Raw genomic sequence first — 22,298 nt, 5'->3', positions numbered from 1 at the left:
TGACTCTGGTTAGGCTACAGAACCTGACTCTGGCTAGGCTACAGAACCTGACTCTGGCTAGGCTACAGAACCTGACTCTGGCTAGGCTACAGAACCTGACTCTGGCTAGGCTACAGAACCTGACTCTGGTTAGGCTACAGAACCTGACTCTGGCTAGGCTACAGAACCTGACTCTGGTTAGGCTACAGAACCTGACTCTGGCTAGGCTACAGAACCTGACTCTGGTTAGGCTACAGAACCTGACTCTGGCTAGGCTACAGAACCTGACTCAGGTTGTGTAAATAAAGTTAGGACTATTCTATTTTTCAGCGGCAATGCTATGCCTAGACCTATATAGGCTGGTCTAGAAGTAAGCTATTCCTAGCCTAGTTTGAACTACTGCCGACTGTATACTAATTAGCCTAGAGAGCTTGGGTTATCCTAACCTAATTTTTCACACTTCACCTAAGATTTTAAACGTGTAGGCAAGTCTGCAACCCATGCCCTGAAAGAGGACATCATGCTAACCTAGCATGAAACATTTAATATATCTAAATAATTTCTGTAAAGATATTTAGTTCATTAGTTAATAATTTTTATATCAAGCTAAATATATGTTTTTCCCTTTCAGATCAAGTGCAGGCAAAATTTAGTAATTTGAAGGATACTTCATCCATGAATATAAAAAAATTCAGGCTGCTCCAAGTGGTTCATGTGGTAAACCAAGCTCCAAGTGGGAATTGTTTGATTTGATGTCTTTTTACATGATACAGTGGCTTCACAACCTACATATTCCAGTGACATTAATGAACAAGTAAGAGTATATACATATGTGTATTACATTATTTACATAGCAGTTTAATAATAGGTATAATTACTTGGCATTTAAGAATCAAATTTGCACAATAAACCTGCTGTAGGCCCAGGTAAAAAAAGTGTAAGGTTAGGTCAGTAAGGTCAATAGAAAAATCTAATATTTTTAGTTAAGTAAAGGGAATTATGCTTGCCCTTCCATAATCTTAAATTATCAGAATTACTAATGCATCATTACCTAAAACTGATCCATTATACAGCAGTTTATGTTATCAACATATTCATAGTAGAGTAATATATATATTTTTTTATTTACAGGTAAATCCTATAGATAATCCTCTAGTTATTGAGGTTACTCAAAACACTTTTGATGAATTTCAAATTGGAGAGTCAAGTACGGGTTCTTTAACTCAACCTGTGTCCCCCAGCTTTGACCTTTCTAATGGAAGTTCTGATCGGTCTGTTGCACCAGCAACTTCCGCAACTTCATCTCTACAGAACCAAAAAGCAAGTAACAGTAGTAAGAAGAGGAAGCTACAAAATTCATTTGAGGAAGAATGCTTGCAAACCCTCAAAGAATTGGGCAACACCAGTACGCCTAATGACCTAGGTTTCAGTGTGGGAAAAACAGTTGAGGTTTGGATAAGGTCCCTACTAGTAAATGGACAAAAGGTTGCAGCAGCTAGGATTTCCCAAGTCGTCCTGGAAACTGAGCGGAAATATGGCTTACCTGATGATAAAGTAGGTTAACAGTAGTTATCAATTTGGTGCTAAATTCTGTCAGTATTTAATCTCTGGTGCTATTTTGAATTTCAAATAAATGATCTGTAAGACCTCAGGCTTTCTAGTCTAATCAAGTTCCTGTAGCTGTAAACATTTTGTATACAATAAAGTTCAGTCTAATCAAGATTGATGTCATGCAGCTTTAAACATTTTCTATGTAATAAAGTTGATTAAAGCAATTTCAGGGTTTGTTTCTCCAGGTATCGCAGGGTACATATTTAAATTCCACATCGCTCTTCATAACTTTCTTATAAGTACTGAGGAGTAAATAATAGCAATTGAACAAATAATGAATTTTATTTTAAGATTACTGTATATACAAATGCAAATATTCAAAGGCATATGGGAGAAAATGTCCACTAGTGCATATAGGCTCGTTCATCTTGGAGTGGTACTGCCCCTTCATTATTAAAGTAATAATCCATTAATGTGTTCCTTACATTTTGGGCATCACTGGTACTACGTCCGCCATGTCCAGGACTACTATCCAAACCACTGTTTGATAAACCTCTCTTTATTTCAGGGGTGCATACAAATTCTTAGATTGTGCACGGATAAAATTATGTAAAACCACTATAGCAAACAAAATGTCCTTTACATTGTTTGGACAAGTTTGGATAGGTTTTGATAACACCTTAAATACTACTGAATGATACCAAAGGCATTTTCTGATGTGCGCCTTGCTCTTGACAACCTATAATTGAATATAGTTTTTACTTTGTTTAATTCCCTTCCTGGGAAAGGTTTCATCAAATAGGGCTTAATTGGGAATGCCTCATCACCAACAATGACATATGGGCTTTGCTTATCAGTGAAAGGTAAGCAACATGATGATGGGATATTTAAAACTTCACTATCTATTGCTTCCTTTAGGCTACACCTATCCCAAACCCCACCGTCGCTGGCTCTTCCATTAGCACCTATATTTACATACAGGAACTTATAAGATGCATCAACTAATGCCATCATGATCATACTAAAATGACCTTTATAATCATGGAAACCTGCACCAGAATGTGGGGGCTTTGCATTTAGCACCCTTTTCCCATCTAGTGCCCCTATGCAATTTGGAAAATTCCATTGCTGGAAATAATGCAGAGCAATTTCATTCCATTCCTCAGGAGTTGATGGAAGTTTTAAATATTCTGTTTTCATTATGTTGTATATGGCTCTGCATGTCTCTGGTATGAGGATGAAACCAGATTATGGCTAATCCGAAATTGATACCCAAGGGAAACTTGTGATTCTCCTGAAATGAGAGAAAAATTCCCTTAGCAATAGTATAAATATATATATTCCTAATGTACATACTGTAAACCTTGCATTTTTGCCTTGACATATTGTACTACAGCTTATCTGGAATTATCAGTTAATTAATAACCATACTGTCATCAACTATAAAGTTTAAAATATAATAGTGCAACCACAAAATTTACTTTTTTTATTATAAATTGTGTAAACACGCAATTATTTTTAATTATGTTACCCAATTAATAGACAGTATAGCTAGGTTAGGTTAGGTGGTTGTTTTGAGATTGGTAATACTTTACTAACCTAGCCTAGGCTACTTTGATGCCTGCCATTAGGTTATAGTCTAGTCTGGGTAGCCTTATGTACAATTTTATCGAATACCTTAATCTTAATCTTGGCCTTGGCTAACTTATGCCAAGACCAAGATTTGTCCTTTCCTCCCCTGAAAATCCAAAAAATGTACACCAGCCTAGACTAAGCTTACTTTTTTCCTACAAGAATCTATCAAACATGAATAGCAACCCATAAACGAACAGTGTACAGATACAAAATGATCAGCATCTTTCATGCATAACCTAATTAATACACCAAGCCTAGGATATATTAGCCTAGTCTAGGCATAAACAATTCCAAGTAACATAGCCTACCTGTTGCTAAATAACGAAGAGTGAGGGTCAATCGCTGTGCAGCAGACACAGCTTTCCTCATTTTAGTATCAGCTTTTTCAATGTGAGGTGTCACCAGGTTTAACAGATGAGTGAACTGTTCTTTCGTCAATCTAATCCAGTTCTTCATGGCGGACGGCGTCGACCCTGACGAAGACGTGGGTGGCGGATGACAGTTCTGGCGGTGTGAAGGTGGCCGACCTCTCGGTGTACGTGCGCTTGCAAGGGGCGAACTTGCCGGCCACGTCGCGGAGTCTCTGCAGTGATGGGATGTGGCGATCTTCTGTCACAAGTTCGCCCGGGACCAAGAGGGGCTCACCGTAGGTTTTTTCGGCTGCGGATGGGGTGCTGTCGGCTCTGGGGGTGGTTCTCAAACCGAGGAGGACCCACGGCAGCTGATGTTTCCAGTCCTCGGCGGTGCAGCGGGCCATGAGGGACGCCTTCAGGGATCTGTGGAACCGCTCGACCAGGCCGTTGGCAGCCGGGTTGTATGCCGTGGTGGTGTGGTGCGTGGTCCCCAGCAGCTGAGCCAGGGCGGACCACAATTCGGTTGTGATGTGGTCCGGGACGCTGAAGTGGCTAACCCAACTGGAAAGCAGGGCCTCGGCACACGCGCTGGCGGTGGCTTCTTGCATAGGTGTGGCTTCGGGCCACCTTGTCAAGCGGTCTACCACCATCTGGAGGTATCTGGACCCGCCTGACGGGGGAAGGGGCCCGATGACGTCGACATGAATGTGGCCGGCGGCGCTCTGGCTGCGGGAACTTCGCATACCCGTGCTGCGTGTGGCGACCCACCTTGCTGGTTTGGCACTGCAGGCACTGTTTCCCCCAGGACGTGGCGTCCTTCTGCACCCCGTGAGAGCAGCTTGGCCACCCACCGTGAATTCGAATACCTGGTTTGGCACTGCAGGCACTTCCTCCGTTTCACGTCCCACGGATGGCTGTAGGCCAGTTTCTAGCTGTCTGCACCCCTTACTCCAGCTGCACTGCAACTCAAACACCTGCTTTTGAGAGAGCACTGCGTCCCAGGATTGGTGAAGGCCCAATGGCTTCTGGAGAGGGAACTTTTTGAGAGTGCCGGATGTATGGTTCTGCAGCCAGAGGATGTGAGAGGCCGTGAATTATGTCTTGCTGAATACCTGGCGGCGTGAGGCTGGAACCAAGGGGCGGGGCTGACCCGTACTGATGTCGCATATAGAGGACACTTGGGCCTCCGGGGCGAGGGTCACGTCCCCGCCACTTAAGGGACGTGATGGCGGTGCGGTAGGCCGGGGTTTCTGGGTCAGCGGCCTGTTCTCTGGCGAGGTCTTGGTAGTTTACTCCGAGCTGCACTGTGTTCAACTCGACTCTGGAGAGGGCGTCTGCTACAGGATTTTTCCTGCCGGGGAGGTACATGATGGAGCAGGTGAATTCGGCTATGGCTGAGAGGTGGCGGTGCTGCCTGGAAGACCATGCGTCCCCTTGCTTGGTGAAGGCGTGAACCAATGGCTGGTGTGAAGGGCGTCCCTCCAGGAGGAACTTGAAGTGCCGGACTGCGCAGTACATCGCGCAGAGTTCCCTGTCGAAGGTGCTATATATATATCTCTGCAGGATTGAATTTCTTGCTGAAGAAGGGGCTGGGCGGCGCCGTTGATGACCTGCTGTAGGACAGCACCACATGCGATGTTACTGGCATCCGTTGTTAGCTGGAGAGGTGCCTATATATATATATATATATATATATATATATATATATATATATATATATATATATATATATATATATATATATATATATATATATATATATATATATATATATATATATATATATAATATATATATATATATATATATATATATATATATATATATATATATATATATATATATATAATATATATATTACATAGACATATACGCATATAGCAATATATATATACTTTTGATTTTCAAAGTGCAATAAAAATAATAAATTGATAAAACAAACTTTTAAAATCATTGACCTTATGATTTTATGTATGCTATAACTACACATAATGGTGTAATGGATTAATATATTAATCATATAATTAATATACACGGGTATATACATCGTATAGAATACCCTGCAAAAGGGTATTCTTTACCTGCAATACACCCCTAAGTAAGGGTATCTCAAGTATATGTTATACCCTTGATAAGGGTATATTGTAAAGGGTATATTATAGTTCTTATATACCCCGATAGGGTATGCTATTTTAACCACTAGAAATACTGTATACATATAAATTCATTAAAACACACACAGTACATATACAGTGTGTGTGTGTGTGTAATGTATATATATATATATATATATATATATATATATATATATATATATATATATATATATATATACTCGTATATATATATATATATATATATATATATATATGTAATTCTAATATACAATGCCCTCTTAACTTCGCTAATTCCTCGCGCTTTTTAGATATGCTTGTAACTACAAAGGGAAGAATGAAGAGCCTGTGACGGCCGGCCAACGTGACCTCCTTGTGATTAAGGTAACTCGGGTTCGCTTCCCGCGGCCGGCCGTCACAGGCTCTTCATTCTTCCCTGGATATCGGCTTCGTAGTTACAAGCATATCTAAAAAAGCGCGAGGAATTAGCGAAAGATTAAGAGGGCATTGTGGCTATTAAATACATATGTGTCTGGTAAAAGTGACCAGTAGATTCTGCATATATATATATATATACATATATACACTCGTGTATATATATATATATATATATATATATATATATAGTGTGTGTGCGTGTATATATATACATACATATATATATATGAAAGACCTGGGTTCGATCCTGATGTGAGTCAGAAATTTATTTTTGTTCCACACGTGATTGTGTGTTGATTATATATATATATATATATATATATATATATATATATATATATATATATATATATATATATATATATATATATATATATATATATATATACACACACACAAATATAAATTATATACACACACGCATGTATGTATGTATGTATGTATGTATGTATGTATGTATGAATAATACAGTGGGTGCCGTAGCACTAGGGTTGAATTTACAAGATCCGCGGTTCGATTCCGAGTCTGGCGCTCATCAGCCAGCCTCACTAGGAATAGATACCAATGTCAGCAGAGGTCATGAAAATTCACGGGGCTAGCAACCTCATTCACAGAGACTTGCCGAAAATCGGAAGACTGCCGTGCGGGCACAACACTCCTCCTTAGAGAGGAAAAGCGTAGGGCCCGAAAAGATGTTAAACACTGAATGTACACAAAAATATGACAGAAAAGCATTTCCGCTTTTGCTGTTGGATTTGTCAGATTAACATGAAAAGTAATTTATATGAAAAAATTTCGGCTCAGTGACAAGTCCTTTACACCCAAGAAAAAACATAACTCTAAAATTTTTTTCTCATAATTACTAAATAATAATACATATCACCAGTTTACCTTTCCTACAATATCAATCTCAGCCCAAAATATACATACCGGTAACAGCCAATACCCTTCAAATACCTTTACACATTGGACAACTTAGTTTCGTAAAAGCACGAGCTGAATAGAATATAAGACAATCAACACAAGCTAATGAGTGGCTATTTTTATTTTTCTAAATTTAAGTTTGTTTGTGTGTTTAACAGAACAGAACATTCTGACACTAAACAACTGTAGACTCATCATCCGGACTTCATCTCATGACTATCAGTGTTCCGGAAATGAAAATAAAGCAGCGATAAACGTCAATGTCATCAACTGTATTGTGGCGATGATTATAACATTTTTTTTCTAAAGTTCGATATCCATTTTTTCTCGAGGTGACAGTGTTCACGGAGACTTGTGAATAAATTATTATTAATACATTAAAACTATTAATATCGGCACCTTACTGAATCTCACACTCAAACAGCCTCCTCCCTCTTCCAGAAAACAAGCGAAACCTTAAAAAACAATCGACCATTTAGACAAAGTAAAAACCTTCCGCTACGAAAATCCACGGTCCACGATCTGAGCTCTCAAAAACTTTTTCTTCAAAGAGAGAGAGAGAGAGAGAGAGAGAGAGAGGTTTTCTTGGCGAAATTCGAAGAGTGGATCTTGTAAGAGGGATGGGTCGGACATTTGGTCCCTCTTCTCCACGCTCTATATGTGAGGGCGCCCAAGACGAGGCTCGTTTGTCAAAGTTCGACATCCGCTCAACATCTATCCTATTCTTATCCTGACCTCGAATCTTCTATCGACACGATGAGAAGTTGAAAATGGTCAAGTCAGCTCTGTTTTCTTATGAAATATCATGTATCATTATTAAGTCTTATTTTCCTATACATCGAATTAATTTCTCTGAAGGGGAAGATGTTGGCAGTTTGATTCGTTCAACAATAATAACTTGCTTTTGAAGAAGCCTGTGTCTGAAGTTTTCTGCGCACGAGTTCATCCTTGAAAGAATTAAGAAGGAATGTGAGAGTACAGTGACCACGGAGCCACTTCAATGTAAGGGAAACAGGATAATAAAGGTGACAATTATATCAATAAGATAATAATATTTTTTTCAAAATTTCTTTTCATACTTCGTAATAACAAAATACTAAGTTCAGAAGATAAATCATCATCACAACAATTCCGACTGAAGTTCTTCTAACTTTTCTTTAAAACAAATTACACGATTGTGTAGTTCGCTAGTGAGTGTGCCTGGATATAATATATATATATATATATATATATATATATATATATATATATATATATATATATATATATATATATATATATATATATATATATATATATATATATATATATATATATATATATATATATATATATATATATATATATATATATTTTTTAAATTTTAGCTTCGATGCGCAAATCCTACTAACGTCTATTCAGAATGAGAATCGGGCGTCTTTCGTCAACAGCAATTCGTAAGAGAAATATTTCAAGACTACATATTACTTTCATGAAGCACATAAAGTGATTTTTGGTACTGATTATGACACTAACATTTTAGTTAAATGGATGTGAATATAGAATCTACTCGATTTAATTTGTCTATTCATTTTATTATTTCTGAAACTGCAATGCCACTCTAACATCAGTGAAATTTATACTTTTCATAGATCTTTAGATCTGAAGTCTCCATTTATCAGAATAAGATAAAAAAAATCAAGGAACTAATAAAAATGTTGGCTCATAATTTAGGCTCAATAGCACACTGGGAAGTTTTCATACCCAGTATAATATCGGGGAAAAAAGTGATGCTCTGTAAAGGCGCAGATCAATAGGAAAAATAAAATAATGAATTACCTAAATATATAAATAATGATGTTAAATCTTTGCCTGTTACTGGAAATAGTCGCGTTAATACTGGTACTGGTGTCTATTGTCTAGCTTGTAAAAACTGACATTATGTACAGAAACTGGAAGTAAAATGGATGCCAGATTAAGGGAACATAAGATATGTTCAAACACTCGATCGTATGTGGAATGTAGCTTTCAATTTACATGGGAGTGAATAGTCACGGAGTAAAGAAAAACCTATTAGCCTTAAAATTGTCCACGCCATTAAGGCTTTGAACTTGCACCTTGAACAGTGAAGAAATTTAAATTGGTTTTGATGAAAAAAAAAAAAATACTCCTGATATGACTTCTGGAACAGACTGCAGTGATGAACAAAATCATTTCATCTCATTGATGGTTGTTTAAAACTTGGCTATAATAAATCAGCAACAAAATCCTCCTATTACAGTGGATAACCGGGACTCTTATAACGAACAGTTATTTGTAACACCAGCCCTTTCAATTAATCTTCTCTGATGTACCGCAAAGCCCACTTTACTTTTCATGGTAGTTGGAAAAACAGTATAAGAAATGTTCTTTCCCTCGTTTCCCTGACAAGTAAAGGGGAGACCATTAACATTCTTTCGATCATGAAATAACAAATTACTAACATTTCTCAAGAATAATTCATATGATTCTGCAAACGATACACTGCTTTAATATTGCCGTTTATATTAATGAAAACTTGATAATTTCCTGTTGCTAGAATCAAAACGGCATAAAAAGATGTAAGAGCATCTAAATATCTAAACGTTTCAAGAAGAACAAATAACTGTATTTTTGAAGTATTAAGCAACTCTATACAACTAATAAAATATTACATACCAGTCATTTCTCCAACATGAATATCTTCACCAAATACTAAAACATTACCTGGGATAGACAATACTTTATCGAATTACTGGAAAATTCTAGAAAACAAATACATGAAAAAATACTGTATATGACAGGAGAGAGAGAGAGAGAGAGAGAGAGAGAGAGAGAGAGAGAGAGAGAGAGAGAGAGAGAGAGAGAGAGATAAAATAAATGCTGTAAAATGACATCCAGTCAAGGAGAGAGAAGAGAGATAAAATAAATGCTGTAAAATGACATCCAGTCAAGGGGAGAGAAAGAGCGAACATCGCTTTTGCCAACTGGGAAAACATTTTTTAATCTAATTTCTCAAGTTCTGTATGAAGCTGGAATTCACAAAACACAAACAACTTTCTCGAGTTTTGAGCAAAGTTGGAAAAGATGGAGGGAAAAAACATATGGTATATAAATGAGAGAAACGCTTTTATATCCTAAAGTCTACGATAACATTTCTACTAAAAAAACCTGAAACAACGTCTTTCATCATCATTCTTATAGACTCACAAACACACACGTAGGCTTCCGCGTACGGAAGAATATGATGGGGGGGGGGGAGGCCTTTAGGGTTTCATGTTGCATTTGGCAGCTGAAAGGATGTAAGGCAACACACACATTTCTATCTTTAATTTTCCTTTCACATATTCCTATCTCCAACTTTATTCATATCACGCTTATTCACCTTTTCACAGCTTTACAACACCTGTTCATCGATTTGGACAACCTCACTTATCCAAGGACACCATACATTCTTAGTTTCTCAATTCCTTGACCTTTTTGTACAATTCCAAAATCTAATTTCCACAAACAGAAATCTTCACCTATAATCCCTTAGCCCTGTACTTTGAATGGGATGCACAGGTAGGACTAGTCCATTGTCTCTAGACACCTGCATGAGTGGAGGCGGCAGACGTTCTTAAAACTACTATCTCAAGAGAGGCAATCACCCTTCCACTTGTTACACAAAGATGGGGGAACAATGTAGTGCACCAGAAGACCGTAAAAATTTAATTTACCATGCCAGCTTGGAAATCATGTACTGTCCAGATCAGCAGCTCTCCCCAGGCCTATCAATGAGATCCTGCCCTAAGTATCTTCCTCCTTCCACTATATCTGGCAGTGCTGCAAAATATAATTTATTCAAAATTTGCTTTTATTCCCATTGCAGAGCTCCAACCTGAACATTAAGAAAGAAATATCCTGACACCGGAGCTCCTCGTATCTTTAATCCGTGACAGTCACACTACTGATCAACCTTTTATAAAACGAAAGGGATAAATGATCATCTCTGCTGTAAAAAGCCAGACCCCTAAACTGCTGCTAATCCGTGCCTTAAGTACCTCTTGTGTTCTTCTGTATGCAATGGTAAAAATACAGTCAATTTTTGTTTAATATCACAGTAACTTTTTATTTATTGTTGAAAATAAATCTAATGTTTTCTTGTCAAAGATACATCTCTAGCGTTTCGTTGTAATGATCCTTACGAGAAAATGGTAAAAATGTTTACTTCTAGTCGTCAGGAATCAGCAGTAAGAAAAAGATCAGGTGGCTGTTTCACATGTGTTTCTTCCTTTGAACAGTGAAATCCTTATTCTGTTGGATGGATACAGCACCTTGTCCGCTTTGAAAAAAAAAGGACTACACAGTAAAGTCCCTATGACCTTTCTCTAACTCAGAATATCTGGGACTTGAAAACTGATTTTCCTTGTGGTGAAATTTTCAGCACAGGACATGTGACGACAAATCATAAGTATTTATTTCTAACGCCACGTACTTCCAAGGGAACAGCCTTCTTACTAAGACAATGATATGAATAATATATACACATAGATTTACACACAAATATATATATATATATATATATATATATATATATATATATATATATATATATATATATATATATATATATATATATATATAATTATATATATATTAATAAATTTCAATTAACAAATAACGAATTAATATGAAGTTCACTTTATCTGGACCTCTTTACACCAAATGGAATTATAAATCCGAAAGGGTAGATGCACTCTCGTATAAGTTATTCCCTAGGTAAGGGAGAATTCGATATTAATGGGTTATTTGTGTTATATTTGAAAAATAAAATGCCAAATAGTAAATTAGCGATAAACTATCATCCATTTGTGTGTGCATATGTATATGTATATATAGCCTATATGTATATGTATATATATATAGGCTATATATATATATATATATATATATATATATATATATATATATATATATATATATATATATATATATATATATATATATATATATATATATATATATATATATATATATATATATGCTTTTCGAGTCTTTTTTTCTTCAAGTGCTAATGCATATGGAGCAAATCTTCTAAGCTGAAGTCCTGTTTGGAAAAACAAAAACAGCTACTGCTGCGATATTTATTAATTCCCAAGTCGACATCTTTTCCAGCCATTAACTTAAGGCTTTCTTTAGTACTGTACTACACTGGACTTACAAAGCAGAGTAAAGCCAAAAAAATTATATCCTTTTTTTCATTAATCTACAGCTTTACTTTCCTATACATTAAAATGTAATTCCTCAGTAAGTTTAGTGCAACCCTGAAGAAGGCCATAAAATAATGGCTGAAGCAGCTGTCGGCTTTGGGAATGAATAAATATAGCAGCAGTTGTAAGTTTTTGTTTCCCAGACTTTAGCCTTAAAGATTTATATATATATATATATATATATATATATATATATATATATATATATATATATATTTATATATATATATATATATATATATATATATATATATATATATATATATATATATATATATATATATATATATATATATATATATATATATATTACATGAGTTAATTGTGGCTTCAGTTTGAAATCATAAAAAAGTCATATATAACATTAGTGACAAATTATCATATACCTTAGTACAACATATTTACAATTTAACACCGTTCTGAACAGTATTCCTACTTTACGTAGATTTTAGGAAAAGGTCACCGCTCATCAAGGAATACTCTAAAAGTTCAAGCTGACCTGACATTATCTCTGACCAGAGTGAACTGAATGAAATCCAGTCGTAAATAAAATGACTGGCAGCTCATTCTCAGTGCATAGGCATTCTAATGTTCGTAATAAAACACAAAAATAAAAACTCGTTTAGGAAAAGGAACATATCTTTTTCACATTTCCCCAAAATTTGTCATTCAAAGTAAGTCATATTTCTCGGCTAAGGAAAACATTTCAGAATTTTGCACTTGAATGGAATAAGCAACATTTGCTTTCAAAATACGGTGATATTTACCTAAGAGTCTAGAAAAAAAATACAATTTTTCTTATCATCCTATACTTTAAACTGCAGTGTTTACTGGGTTTATTACAATCGAAAAATAAATTCTTGATCTGAATTTTCCTGTATTTTCCTTTCAAAGTATTGTTGCTACTGCCACTAAACAATTTTTCCTAACTGGTTAACGATCCGCAAAATACAAAATTCTTATACTGCTACTGTTCTCCTTGCGTTCTATAAAACTTATGTCTGATCCTTATTAAAACCTTCCATTCTTCAAGTCTGTCGTTGCCTTGCGGGCTTGGCACAAAATTACTCGTGAATTTTTCGTTCTCCTGATGCCCATCTCCTCATTCATAAAAAAAATGGATATTACAGATGTTTATTTTTCTTTCATTATATTCTAAGGTTTTCTTTTGTCTTAACTGTTAATATCGTCATGATTAACAGGATGCAAATTCTAATGCAACACAATGGTGCGTGATTCTTTAATTTTACTTTTTCTTTAATCCGTAGCTTAACATCTCACTTCCGACGGCAATTTATGCGGGGAAAAATCACGACGCCTGAAAGCCCTGCTTTGTCTGCATGTGAAATTTTGGAGAGCGTTGTTTCGCATGTCGCGAGCATTTCTCCCCTGAATAGCCTGTTTCACCGTTCGACGTGGAATTCTACCTGGTCTTGCTCCACTTACCTGGGGATGATTTCTGGACAAAATCTTCACTGGAATATCTTTAGGCCTGCGTTGCCTAATGAAATTTCTTTCAACAGGAAATGGGTTCTTTAAAATGCAATCATAAAATGTTCCCCAAAAAACTTTTCATGGCATGCCGTCGTCTGTAATCATCGCACTTCTTAAAAAAATACTCAAACCCGTTAAATCCTAACATTAATCTGTACGCATAATATTATTCGATAATTCTAATCCTAACATTTACCTTTAAAAGATATATATGACGCAAATGACCATACGGATTAGCAACCACCGAACGGCTCGGTTCGGTGTGTTTCGCTCCATCTAAAGCCAAGTTTGGGGTCTACTTGGTACTCCAGTTTTCCACATTCCTATAACCTTCCCCTGTCAAAAGTGGTGGATTTTCTTTTTCTGTGCTAAACCCACCTCTTTTCACAATTTCATTCAGGTTTGGGCTAGACAGTGAAATGAGATTCCTCCACAGATTTTTTTTATTACAAAGATGAGGAAATAAATTTGTTTTGCAAATATTCAAATATTATCAAAGCACAGTGTTCACATGTTGATGCCTTCTCTCATTAGAAGAACGAATGACAGTCCTAAAATGAATTTTCTAAAGATACAGCAAGTCTTTCGCATGTACAAATTAATGCACACAAGTCAATTAAACGCACCGAATAAGCGAGTTTCACATTCCAACAACGTGTATTATTTTTGCGGCGAATTAACGCCGTCTCTGGGGGGAAAGTTCCACCTAAATGCAATGCTCTCCATGTTGAGCAGAAACTTACCTTTTTCCCCTCCATAATTCATTAGCTTAGGAGAGACCTCCATTAACAAACATATTTCCTCGACTCTTAAAGCCGAGCTAAAAACACTCTAGTGAAGGGTATGTTGCCTCACATGACTTTATGCTTAGGGATGTCAAAGGAACAGTACGACAGAACTTGGGGCTTTAAATATTTGGTGCTATGCTTCTTTTCGTTTATATATTCAGCTCTCAAACCGTCTTCAAATAATACACGATTCCAATTATTTGCATATACAAACACTATGAAGTCTCTTCTCATGCATGCAATTACCTTCGTGAGTTGAGAAAGTACATACATTTCGGTTCGTTCCATAACAATGATAATAATTATTTGCAGACTTGACAGCGTAAGAGATGAAAGGCAGAGATCAAGACTGCAGACGTATCAGGAGCTATGGAACTGGATTTCACACTGAGCCATAAGAGTAAATATCTACATAAGAATAGATAAATCACTAGTTTTAACAATGGTCATATGTAAGAACAAAAAGCAAAAATAAAAATAATTATCATAACGAACCACTTCTACAAGTATAGCTTATAATATTGCTACTCTAACTGCTAAAACTTTTAAATATATCACGTCATTTCTATGAAGGCTTAAGCAATGGTGACAAAACTAGTAAAGTGTAACTTCAAGAGTACTGGTAATGCTAACCAACTTTAAAAAATAAAGAATTTACGAAGATCCTTGCACAGCATTATGCTATCCTTTCGCTGTTGTTTGTGGAAGCTGTTGTTGTTGATCTGAGCGAAGCGGCACTTATTTCAAAACATAATTTGGTAAAACAGCTGAATTTCATGAGCGAGGAAACAAGTTTTGATAAAACAGCAGAATTACGTCAATAAGCCTCTGTATGAATATGCTAATCACAACTGCACACAGGCAGAGAGAGAGAGAGAGAGAGAGAGAGAGAGAGAGAGAGAGAGAGAGAGAGAGAGAGAGAGAGAGAGAGAGAGAGAATTTTATTTGAAGGATCTTCGCTGCATAATGTCTGGGTCCTTCGGGTCCAAAATTCACCTAACCTTTCCGAAATGAATTCATCCGTCCTTAGGGAAGTAGAAGAAAATGAATTCGGCATTTCTGCCACGGGCAAAGACCCGAACCCTTGTTAGAACGATAATGTTCCAGCATGAAAAATGTTAGTAATATACACACATACACATACATACACAAGTCAGAAATTATACCAGAAAAATCATGGAAATTCCTTTTGTAATTGCGATAAGGATATACAGAAGATAGTGATGGCTTAGAGATGTCCTTCATACAATCCTTGGAAAAATAGTAAGTGATAGTGACAACTGGGCACTAGAAGAGTTGGAAGACCCAGACCTACTTGGATGAAAACTATGAGAACGGAGGCTGAAGATGAGTTCGATTTCTGTGGAAGATAAAACACAGAAAAGGCAAGTGGCTGAAGGTAACAGCACAAGAAAATTGACTGATGGCGGAGTTTCCCAGGCTCTGCCATAGCCCAACTGTCTACAAGCTGGGAATGGGTACCAGCGTCTGCTGGAGTCAAGAGAAAGTGAATGTTGCCTCAACCTCACACCTAAAGACTTGCTGAGAGACCAAATGGTTGCAATCTCTTAACGTCACCCCTTTCAAAGGGGAAAAGACGTGTGTGAAATACACACACACACACATGTGCGTGTATATGTGTGTGTGCATGCACTACTACACGGTTATACGCACAGCCATATAAGAAATAAAGCATAAAATTTGCTTTGTGAATCAGTTTAGCTCTGCCAGAACAGAATAGCTGTCACTCAGTGGACAGAGGTAAGGGGAATGAGTTAAGACTAAGGGAGAAAAGACTGCAGAATGATGATTAATAAAGGTTTCTGAAACTCATAAAAATTTACACAATACTTTCACGTTTCTATACTGATACTTTAGTGACAGAAGCCAACTAAAAAATCAATAAACTTACAGATTATTATATAAAAATATATTCCATCGAAATTTTTTTTTATTGTTCTTCCCTGAGAAAAAACTGAGGACTAAAATGAATGTCTGGGAGGAAACTCTTAATTCAGAGCGCAAGGCCTGACGAAAGGTGCAATATAAAAACATGAGCTCCCAGTATCAACAAACATGGAACCCCCAAGAGAGAGAGAGAGAGAGAGAGAGAGAGAGAGAGAGAGAGAGAGAGAGAGAGAGAGAGAGAGAGAGAGATGCTATCAGAGTGTAGGCTGCAGGATCCGCGTTTTGTCATCAGCAGTGATGTATTAAAAGAAAATAAACCGTTCTCAAAATTCTGTATCTTCTAAAAATAGAGAAAACAAGAAAAGCCCGAATTCCGTATTTGTATTACAACATCAAATATGTTACACACATCAAAGGGTAAAGATGAGTAGAGAGGAAGAAGGGGAGGAGGACGACGGGGTGGAACAAGGGGAATGGAGGTGGGAGTAGGGACAAGTCTTTAAACTTCTCCTTTGAAATAATCATTGATCAAAAACGATAAGTTCACTTTTATCTGGGCAAATAAAACGGAGAGGAATTTAGAGGCGCGCATGAATAATTCATAGCCTTGGGCCTATAGCAAATGGAAACGAAACGAGAACTTTCATTTTTAGAAAGAAAAAGTAGCTCTTTCAAATATCGATACGATCGTTTCTTTGTTATTTGTACTAGAACTTAGCCACATCAGTAGGCTCATAGCTCAAATACATCTATGGATACAAGTCAGTTAGAATCATTGTCCCTCATCTATAAGTCTCTCACATCCACTCTCATGTGCAAGCACAGATTATATACTGCATAAGTAGAATGTCTTTGTTTGAGAGTACAATGACGCTCACTTTCCTCTGGGCTTATGATAACTATTAATGGTAACAATAACACTGTGAAAACAAGGATGAATTTACAAAATAACTGAATGAAAAGAGAAGACTGTGATTTCTGGTTAATTATCAAGGCATGCTTTAAATGATAACGTTTGCTTCACTTGACATTTCAGTGTTATTTAGCAGGACGAAATATATCCCACATACGGAAAAAAGCTTACTTCACATTAAAATGCTATTTAGCAAAAAAAAATATCCTAGATAAAGGTATTACTGGCATTCATTTATCTAAAAATGATGTCTTCGTGTACCAGTTCATGCTAATAACAACAACAACAACAACAACAACAACAACAACAATAATAATAATAATGATAATAATAATAATAATTACGGACTAAAATTAAATTCAAATCAAAAGCAACAAGAATAACGATACAATATTAACAATAAGTCAACAAAAAAAAAGTCCCCAACACTGACAACAATGCTCGTTGCAATAACGCCGTTGTAGATGTGGCGAAGGCAGCACCACCTTCGCAGGCGGCGGATGGTGGGTTCTGGGAGACCGAAAAATATTTCATTATCGCCGAGAACAACGATGTCGTCGACACCTCGTAAGACAAACAAACACCGCCGCTCGCCCACCTGGGAGTTAATTAAACAGCACACTGCAGGTAAACACGCAATCAAATAATTAACAGCTAACCTCTGCACACACGAATATCAGCAGCTTTGCTGTGTTCACTCTTTCTTTCTCACCCTACAGTTTTTTTTTTTTTTACTATAATGAGTGAAAATGTTGCTTCAATCATACCGTTGTTTTGCTCTGAAGAATGATTTAATTTTTCCATGTACTGATGAATATGTCCCAATACTACATAAAAATGAAAGGAAGGCTTTACTATACACTAGGGTTAGCAACTTATGACGTAAGGCATTCTAATCAATTAACATTAACAAGCACATCCACCATCTGGCACATAACCCTCTCTACAATTTAATCGAGAGATGTGTAGTCAGGTGCATTCTTTACGCAGTAACTATACCAACTATTTTCATAAAAGTGAAAGAGAAAGTCCGGTATTAGTATTCTTGAGACGAAGAGACCTGGACGGACTTCGATAAACTTCCGTTATAAATAAGCATTCCTTGCCAACGACTGGGGTGAGTTCTCTTGGCTTATAGCCAGTCTAATCGCGTGTCGGGGAAAATCCGTTTAATATAAACACAAACTATGAAGACACTGTATGACACAAACCCAAGGTAACTCGCGTGAATTATATTTTATCCTTCGACATACGTTCAACTTCTTTGCTTACAGATTACATTTTACACGAAGTACTTTTTTCATTCAGTTACTCGCTACCATGCCAATATGTCGTATATTATTATTACTATTACTAACATCTGTTCCCTTTTCTCTAATTTCAACGACACTTAGTAAGCAAGCAGCTACAGGGTTCGTGACCGTTTTCCCATATATCTTGTACCTGAACTATTTTTAAAGTCACAGGTCATTTTAAAGATCAAAAATTTTGGATTTTTCCCAATGGCTTTAAGAAGCTAAAAAATGCGGTTTTAGTTATTTTTGGCACTGATTACCTTGAAATTTGATAGGCAGGTTCCCGGGAGTAAGTAATTGCTATCGCTAATTATTTTTAACCTGACCTTTTTTTAACGTCACAAGTCACTTAAAGGTCTAAAAGTGATTATTTTTCAGATTTTGATGAAAATTTATTAAGTGGTACCTTGGGCATGCTGATTGCATTTCCAAGGAGTATTTGACCTTGCCCTATTCCAGAAGGTCGCGGATCAATCTAAAGTCGGAAATACTCTCCATCATTTATTTTTCTTTGAATATGATGAAACTAGGGGTTTAGTTATTATTTTCCAAAAATACTTTTGACAATGGCAAAGCCTTGGCAGCTGTCTGAGGTCCCCATACTCTCTCTATTAGGTACTGCATGATGCTCTTTTGCTTTGCCAATTAACCCCCTCCCCCCAGTTTTCATTATGACCCACTTTTCATGTTCCCAGTAAATTTAAAGGTCAAGATTTTACAATTTTCTCCTCTAGTCCCCGAAACTGTGATGTGTAAAATGCTCTGGTTCTCAGAATTCTTGTCGCAAGCATAGACACACTCCCCGCTTGCTATAATGCCTTACCTTAGTACCTCCTCCAAAACCTTATTACTTTTACAGTCCCTTCACTTACCATTATTATTATTATTTAGACAAATTATTAATCATAATTATGATTTCATATAGTTTTTAAAAAAGTCATAAGCTGCAATGATACCATTCAGCTGCAATGCCTCATGTAAAGTTGGAATCAGACTACAGTAATTATGCCAAAACAGACCCCAATAGATGTCGGTGTCATCTGCTTTGATTTTTCCCGTTAGTTTCTTTCTAGTGGTTACTTTCACAACTTCCTGCAATAGTTCTTTACATAACAATTAGTTCTTTCGCACTTTTCACATTTACAGTGCACAGCACAAATAAATTTATATACCAGACAGACAGACAGACAAACATTTACTAATGGATCCAACCCGAGAGGGTGAGTAAAACCTATGAAGAGACCCTCCACTCTTAATAATATAGTGGAAAATAATCCGAGGGAGAAATAATCGGTCAGGTCTGTCAGGTTTTCTTTTCTAGCTTTTTCTATACCCTCAGTCTGCTAACCACCACGAACTTATTTCAATGCGTAGGTCAACAGAGGCAAAAGATTCCTCCAACCTCGCAAGGAAATTCTTAAGAGAACGATTCTGTTCATACCAACAGGCGCACAGAGAGAGAGAGAGAGAGAGAGAGAGAGAGAGAGAGAGAGAGAGAGAGAGAGAGAGAGAGAGAGAGAGACCTTACCTTACCTTACAGACCTTACAGTTAGTTCGGGTTGGCCCAGGTCCCTCAGTGTGAGGCACCTCAGATGTCTACCAGAGAACTGCTAATGCATCTTTCGGTATATTTTGCATCTTCCAATCTTGGATGGTCTGGGATGCATCTTAAATATTTGTCGAGCTTATTCTTAAACACATCTACGATCACTCCTGATATGTTCCTCAGATGAGCTGGTAGCGCATTGAATAGACGCTGCCGATGCTGGTGCGTGGTGGATTAATGTCCTGTGTACTTTCCTTAGTTTTCCTAGTATAGTTTTGGGCACTATTAATCTACCTCTGCTTGCTCTTACTGATATTTTTAGCTTCATGATGTTTTTGGTAATTCCTTCTATCTGTTTCCATGCCTGGATTATCATGTAGCATTCTCTTCTACTTTCAAGACTATATAAATTTAAAAATTGTAGTCTTTCCCAGTAGTCAAGGTCCTTAACTATTTCTATTCTAGCTGTAAAGGACCTTTGTACACTCTCTATTTGTGCAATATCCTTTTGGTAGTGTGGGTACCATATAATATTGCAATATTCAAGTGGACTACGTATGTACGTTTTATAAAGCATAATCATGTGTTCGGCTTTTCTTGTTTTGAAGTGCCGGAACAACATTCCCATTTTTGCTTTGCATTTTGCCAGTAGTATTGCTATTTGATCATTGCATAACATATTCCTATTCAACATCACACCAAGGTCTTTAACTGCTTCCTTATTTGTGATTGTCTCGTTATTAGGTCCTTTATATGCATGTAGCATTCCTTCTTTATCACCATAGTTTATTGATTCAAATTTATCACAGTTAAATACCATTCTATTTACCTCTGCCCATTTATATATTTTGTTTAGGTCTCTTTGTAGCGAGTTCCTATCTTCATCACATGTAATTTCTCTACTTATTCTTGTGTCATCGGCGAAACTTCTCACTACCGAGTCCTTAACATTACTGTCTATGTCTGCAATCATAATCACAAACAGTAATGCAGCTAACACCGTACCTTGTGGCACAACGGATATTACCTTAGCTTCATCCGATTTCTCGTCGTTTGCAATCACTATCTGTTTCTTGTTTTGCAAAAATTCTTTTATCCATCTTCCAACTTTGTCCACAATGTTACGTTTTCTAATTTTTTTCGCTAATATATTATGATCTACCTTGTCAAAAGCTTTTGCAAAGTCTAGGTAAACCACATCTGTATCTTTTTCATTTATCATATTTTTATACATGCTTTCATGGTGGACTAACAGTTGGGTTTGTGTACTTTTTCCGGGTACAAAACCATGTTGTCCTATATTACACAAACTGTTTTTCATTAAATGTTTCATTATATTTTTTTCATTACCCTTTCATAAACTTTCATAATATGAGATGTCAGACTCACAGGCCTATAATTATTTGCCTCTAGTCTTGATCCACCTTTGAAAGTTGGGGTAATATATCATAAATCTTGCCTGTATCTATACTTTGTCTTAATAATATTGCGAGCGGCTTTGCGACTGAATGAACCACTTTCTTTAACAAAATGGCAGGTATGCCGTCTGGTCCTGCTGCTGATCCATTTTCAATTTCATTAATAGCCTGCACAATATCGGCTTCAGTAATATCTATGTCTGATAAATATTCACTATTTTCATCTTTTATTTCTGTATCATTATCTTCATTATCAATTCTAGGTGTAAATTCACTCTTATATCTTTCTGCTAATATGTTACATATTTCCTTTTTTTTATTCATTAATCGCCCTTCAATTCTTAAGAGGGCCTATTTCTACTCTTATTTTATTCATCTTTTTTGCATATGAGTAAAAAATTTTGGGGTTTTGCTTGATATTTTGTACGGTCCTTTCTTCTAGGTCCTGTTTTTCATTTTCTTTTGACTGTATAATCTTTTGTTCCGCATTTTCTATCTTACTTTTTAGTTCCACCACTTTCCATGCATTCTTTTCTTTTGCAAGACCTTTTTTCCACTTTCTGATTTTCTGGAACAAGATCCTTCTGTCTCTTGGTATACGTGACTGATGTTTACTTTTCTTCTTCGGTATATATTTTTCCACTATTTCCTCTAATATTTTATATAATATATCCGTATTTACCTGTATATTAT

General features: G+C 36.4%; 2 protein-coding genes and 1 long non-coding RNA gene across 3 annotated transcripts in view; 1 reads left to right on the top strand and 2 right to left on the bottom strand.

The window, feature by feature from the left end:
- Window positions 1-647: 647 nt before the first annotated feature.
- On the top strand, window positions 648-1,754 carry LOC136850206 (uncharacterized). Its single transcript, XR_010856584.1, has 2 exons — window positions 648-793; window positions 1,111-1,754. It is a non-coding gene; the product is annotated as an uncharacterized lncRNA (long non-coding RNA).
- A 351-nt stretch (window positions 1,755-2,105) lies between these two features.
- LOC136849496 (uncharacterized) overlaps window positions 2,106-22,298 on the bottom strand; it is a 76,120-nt gene continuing 55,927 nt past the window's right edge. The window contains exons 4-5 of the mRNA XM_067122841.1: window positions 3,474-4,582; window positions 2,106-2,824 (exon numbers count right to left, since the gene is read on the bottom strand). Of these exons, the coding sequence (XP_066978942.1) occupies window positions 3,605-4,582 (978 nt within the window). The 3' untranslated portion in view covers window positions 2,106-2,824; window positions 3,474-3,604. The remainder of the gene's footprint in view (window positions 2,825-3,473; window positions 4,583-22,298) is intronic.
- On the bottom strand, window positions 2,218-3,534 carry LOC136849497 (uncharacterized). Its single transcript, XM_067122842.1, has 2 exons — window positions 3,474-3,534; window positions 2,218-2,756 (listed from the first exon to the last, which is right to left on the bottom strand). Exons 1-2 carry the CDS (start codon window positions 3,532-3,534, stop codon window positions 2,218-2,220), a joined length of 600 nt encoding a protein of 199 aa, XP_066978943.1.

This window comes from Macrobrachium rosenbergii, chromosome 21 (genome assembly GCF_040412425.1).
Source record: "Macrobrachium rosenbergii isolate ZJJX-2024 chromosome 21, ASM4041242v1, whole genome shotgun sequence".
Classification (NCBI taxonomy): domain Eukaryota; kingdom Metazoa; phylum Arthropoda; class Malacostraca; order Decapoda; family Palaemonidae; genus Macrobrachium; species Macrobrachium rosenbergii.
The sequence above is the reverse complement of the archived record's forward strand: the minus strand, read 5'-3'. Positions and strand labels throughout refer to the sequence as shown.

What these genes read in the sequence shown, in the direction of transcription:
- LOC136849497 (XM_067122842.1), bottom strand. Translation starts at nt 3,534, where the DNA reads ATGAGGAAAGCTGTGTCTGCTGCACAGCGATTGACCCTCACTCTTCGT. An exon ending in TCTTCGTTATTTAGCAACAG is followed by an intron (nt 2,757 to 3,473) that starts GTAGGCTATGTT and finishes TCCTCATACCAG; the next exon opens with AGACATGCAGAGCCATATAC.